Consider the following 4,937-nt stretch of genomic DNA (forward strand, 5'->3'; position numbering starts at 1 on the left):
ATCTAATCAATTTATTCAAATTAAAATATTAAGAAAAAATGAAAGAAAAAACCAAAGAAACACAATGTTTAGCTTTTTGTGAATAGTAAGAACAATTGGTAAACAACTAATATAATAAATTCATAGAAAATAAAAAAATAAAATTATTATGAAAAGGAATAATATAAATTCATTAAAATAAATAATAACTTACAAGTTTACTTTTTATTTTAGAGCTATTTGGATTAAAATTTTAAATTATATAAGTTAGATAGCAAAATTAAATAAATATGAAAGATAAGTGAATGAGAAATAATGAATATTTATCATTTTTTCTTTAGCATTAAAATCTAATCAATTATTGGATAGAAAATGTTTAACTAGATTTAATTGGTATTATATTACAAAAATAAAAATAAATAAATATAATAATCGTAATAAATTATCAATTAGAATTCATCAAAAAAAAATTTGATTAGAAATGATTTAGAATTCTTTTGAAGTCAAAATTTTTACATTTCCAAAATAAACTAATAATTATATTCTATTTAATAAATATATGCATTGCATATATGGAATTTTTTTTTTTTGTGGGTCCAATAAAATGGAGGCCTAGGCATAGGCCACTCCTATGCCTGAAGCGGGCCCAGAACACAAGCCCTCTCGGTCTTCTTCTTCCCGGATCAAACCCCCACACACAGACCATGAGGTTTCATGGAAACCACCACGAAAAATACAGAGAGCCCTCTCTCTCTCTCGGGTTTTCTCTCCGTTCCTCTCTCACTAAGAAAGGTGAGCCGTATATCATACAAGAAATCCGTTTTCACACTTAGCCCAATAACTAAAGCCTTTGCCACATGTCTTGTTAGTATTGGGATAGTAAATTTCTTGAATAAAACTTAACCACAACAAATACATATATATATATATATATATACCCCTCTAACTAATGAACCACATAACATGTACATGAAAAATCCTCAAAATACTTTTCATGACAAATAATTTAATTTTCCTATGTGTGTGACATTTTGAACAAAAGACAACATTTTCTTTTAGATATCAAACTTATTAGTTTATATATTAATACCACCAAAATTCTACAAATGCTAAAACAGAGTACATTAACTCCTACAAATTAATTTGTCCAAAAAAAAGACAAAAGCGTAAATGCGATTTACCTTATAAACATTCCGGCGCATTAACTTTGAGTTTCTTAAAATGTGCTTCATCATCGTCTTCTTCCTCAAGAGAATCAACAGCTTCACTTCCACTTGATTCACAACATTCATTGAAGCGTCTCTTATTCTTTCTTTCAGTTTTTTCAATTAAACTCTTTAAGTCTTGTTTGTATATAAACCGAACCCCAAACTTCTTAATCTCACAAGACTTCTTTCGATCGTACAAATAGGCATGGAAAGAGACGTCAGTGCAACAAGTATTTGACCAATTTAGTTCATCCATTTTTTGCTGCCAAGTCGGTTTTAGTACTTGCTCGATGTACACGTGATCTGAACTGACCTCCCTATGCCTAACGCCCTTGGACGAAAAATAGCGAAACTCATGCTCAAATTCGATGTTTTGGGAATTGAATTTCCATTTGGTGGCAAGCTCTGGAAATGAATCAGTTGTATTCTGATGAACAACAATGCAGAAAGCGACAGACAAGAAGTTGGGATCATTCCAATTTGGAGGAGGCATAATATTACTGATTGAAGTCCCACAAGTTTGATGGTCGAACCACTCTGGAATTTCATCTCCTGGACAGCAAAAACAATCTTTACGACAACCATTGTCCTGTTTCATGAACGGGAAATTAATCAACTCGCTCAAAAATTAAACACCATCTCAGCAAAGGAAGAGAAATAGATATACATACAGAGTTTGCATATCCGAATATCAAACGATACAGAATACGAAATAATGCCTGATCAGCAAGCATTTTGCGTGTGTTCTGATCCATTTTTCCACAACCGTAAAATGTGAAGAAATCAAGCAAAAAAATTCTTGGCGTATCCGTTTTGCAGAATGGTGAAATACATCTAATATTTGAAATGTTCTCCAGTGATGTGCAGCCAACTGCGTTTACACATAAATATTGAGATGGAATCTCTGGCAAATATTTCAATCTCCGACAATCCTTCATTAACAACATGCTCAAAGATGGTGAAATGGCAGGCAATTCTTGAAGTCTTGAACAGCTCGAGAGCAACATCATGAAAAGGTTCCTTAATTTACCTAGACTGTTGGGGAGAAACTCAAGGCCTTTGCAATTTCCCATATCTAAACTCTCAAGGGATACTAGATTTTCAATCGACTCTGGCAACTTTTCAATCCCCGAGGATGCTAACCAAAGAGCTCTCAAGCGTTCCATGGGCTCCAAGATTTCCGGAAACGTTGTCAATTTCTTACAACCCACTAGATTTAAGGATTCAAGAGACTTCAAGAGACAAATGCTTGTCGGAAGACTATTAAGTCTTTTACAATGCCCCAAACTTAATTCAACAAGACCCGACAGATACCCAATTGATGGGGGCAGTGTTTCTATTGCCGTATTACGCAAAATTAAAGATCTCAAATTAGGTGCCAACTTTGGAGAAATGTGAGAATGAGATGAGTAGAGACTTAAATTGCTTAAAAAATTTTGGATACAACTTTTAGAAGATCCCGCTTTTCTCTTGAACAACCCTTTAACATCTCTGAATTTGGAGCAGCCATCAAGATTTATCGTTTCCAGATTAGGAACCTGAGTCAAATCTGGTGGTTGAGTACAGAACTTAGAAAAACTAAGATCCAAACTTCTTAACACCGGAAAAGACTGTAAACGAAGGAGAAAATGGAGCTAATTATTACTTCATATATGCATGCACTTTAACATCTAATACAATATAACTAAATTAAGCATACCATAACTTTACGACTATTCCAAACCTTTTCAACTTTACTACTTTTCCAAAGCTTTTCAAGGCGGCTGCCACGAAGTACAAGTCCAACAAGATTCTTAGGATTAAATTTTGATGGCAACGATTTCAAAGGGTATGAGTCCCATTGTAAAAACCATAACTTAGGAGAAAGATAAGAGTGAAGAGCTCGAGGAATGGACAGTTTGAACTTGTGGATCCACTCATTTCTGGCAGTATCATCATCACCATAATAAAATCTGAGAAGTCGTAGGTTGCACATTTTTGAGAATGCTTTAGGATGCACTATCACATCTTTTTCAACTTCAAACATGTCCAATGATATGACTTCAACTGCTGCGGTTCCCTGGCATTTAAGATGAACATCAGTATTATAAACAGGATACAATAGAGGGAAATTTATTCAGAACTTGTTGGTATATATGGACCTAATTTTGTTTGTTTGAAATGGTTTTGTAAGAAGAATTCTATCACTTTTAGAAGAAATCAATATTGCATTTATACTTACTGTACAATTTTCCAATACATCACAAACTTCCACAGCATCGCACAACCTACTGCGATTACCAGGTTCTGTGTCTTCATCACGTACAATTTCCAGACCCATTTGGCGTAGCAAATCATGCATCCGTAGCGTGTTACCTTCATCATCTTCAATTAAACACTTCTCAATGAGAAGAGTTATTTCCATTTCCACAGCGTCACCTAAGATGCTTTTTGCATGGTCTCTTGTAAAAGACGAATTAAATAAGAAAGCAATGTCCAGAAACATATGCTTGCTCCCATTATCTAGCCCGTCGTAACTGATTTTCAACACTTGTTGAATGTTCAAATCTTGATCCCTTTTCAGCTTCTTCAATGCACCTTCCCATACTGTTTTATCTCTACCGCAAAGGAAACCACCAAAGACCTTAAGAACTAGTGGGTTCCCATCAGCATATCTTATTACCTCTGACACCATTTCATCATCAGTTGTTGGAGAGTTTTCAGGAAAAGCATGCAAACGGAAGAGATCAAGAGAATCAGTGTCATTTAACCTCTTGACCTTGTGAATTCTATTGGTTGCTTTCGTAAGCACGTGCTTATCTCTAGTTGTAACAATGATTCTGCTTCCAGGAGCAAGTTCAAGATACCCTTTAACTAAATCATCTATTTGGATGGAGCTGTCCAGATCATCCAAAACAATGAGTACCTTTTTACGTTGAAGTCTCTGAAAAATAATAGAAGGTAAAGCTTCAACGGGGTTAACCATACTTTCAATAGTTTTATCATTCAATAAACAAGATATAATAATCTTTCTCAGATGATCTAATCCGCCGGGTCCTTTATGTTTTTCTCTAACATCATTAAGGAAACAAAAACCTTCGAATGATTGAGAATCTGATAATTTTTTAAATACAACTTTAGCAAGGGTAGTCTTACCCATACCCCCCATGCCCCAAATACCAGTAAGGCGAATATCTTTTGAGCCAATGGATAATAGCGATTCAATTTCCTTTATATTTTCTTTAATTCCAATGAGTCCCTTGAAATATTGCTCATCTGATGATTGATATTGTTTCAATCTTTCTACAATATTTTTAACAATTTCTTGAACGAACTCACTCTCACCCCTAGAAAAATGAAGAAAATACAGTTGTAAGAAAAATAGTACTCATCAAGTCTCAATATAAAAGCAAAATATCTCAATTTTAATAGACTGTTTGATTTATTCAATTTTTAAATCCTATATTTATTATTGTTGTTACCAGTTAAAAATGAAAATAATATTATTTGTTGACTGTTTTTCATTATTATTATATTGGTTCTCTGTCTTATGGTTTTAATTTGGAATTTATGAATTTTAATCTTTTGAATCAATCATGTGGCAAAATATACCTAATGATAACACTTTTCATATTTTTGTTGGTAAACGGAACTTAAACACTAGAATGTTATAAATTCAGCTTTATGTTTGGTATAGCTTTTTGTTATTCAAAAACCTCTGTTTAAAAGCCAAAAGTAATTTTGCAAAAATAATATATGTTTGGCTATAGT

At 33.4% G+C, this 4,937-nt stretch overlaps 1 protein-coding gene across 1 annotated transcript in view; it reads right to left on the bottom strand.

The window, feature by feature from the left end:
- Nucleotides 1-1,161: 1,161 nt before the first annotated feature.
- LOC107424056 (disease resistance protein RUN1-like) overlaps nt 1,162-4,937 on the bottom strand; it is a 6,945-nt gene continuing 3,169 nt past the window's right edge. The window contains exons 2-5 of the mRNA XM_060817973.1: nt 3,409-4,513; nt 2,887-3,246; nt 1,859-2,797; nt 1,162-1,776 (exon numbers count right to left, since the gene is read on the bottom strand). Of these exons, the coding sequence (XP_060673956.1) occupies nt 1,162-1,776; nt 1,859-2,797; nt 2,887-3,246; nt 3,409-4,513 (3,019 nt within the window). The remainder of the gene's footprint in view (nt 1,777-1,858; nt 2,798-2,886; nt 3,247-3,408; nt 4,514-4,937) is intronic.

The sequence above is a fragment of the Ziziphus jujuba genome, chromosome 6 (assembly GCF_031755915.1).
Source record: "Ziziphus jujuba cultivar Dongzao chromosome 6, ASM3175591v1".
Classification (NCBI taxonomy): Eukaryota; Viridiplantae; Streptophyta; class Magnoliopsida; order Rosales; family Rhamnaceae; genus Ziziphus; species Ziziphus jujuba.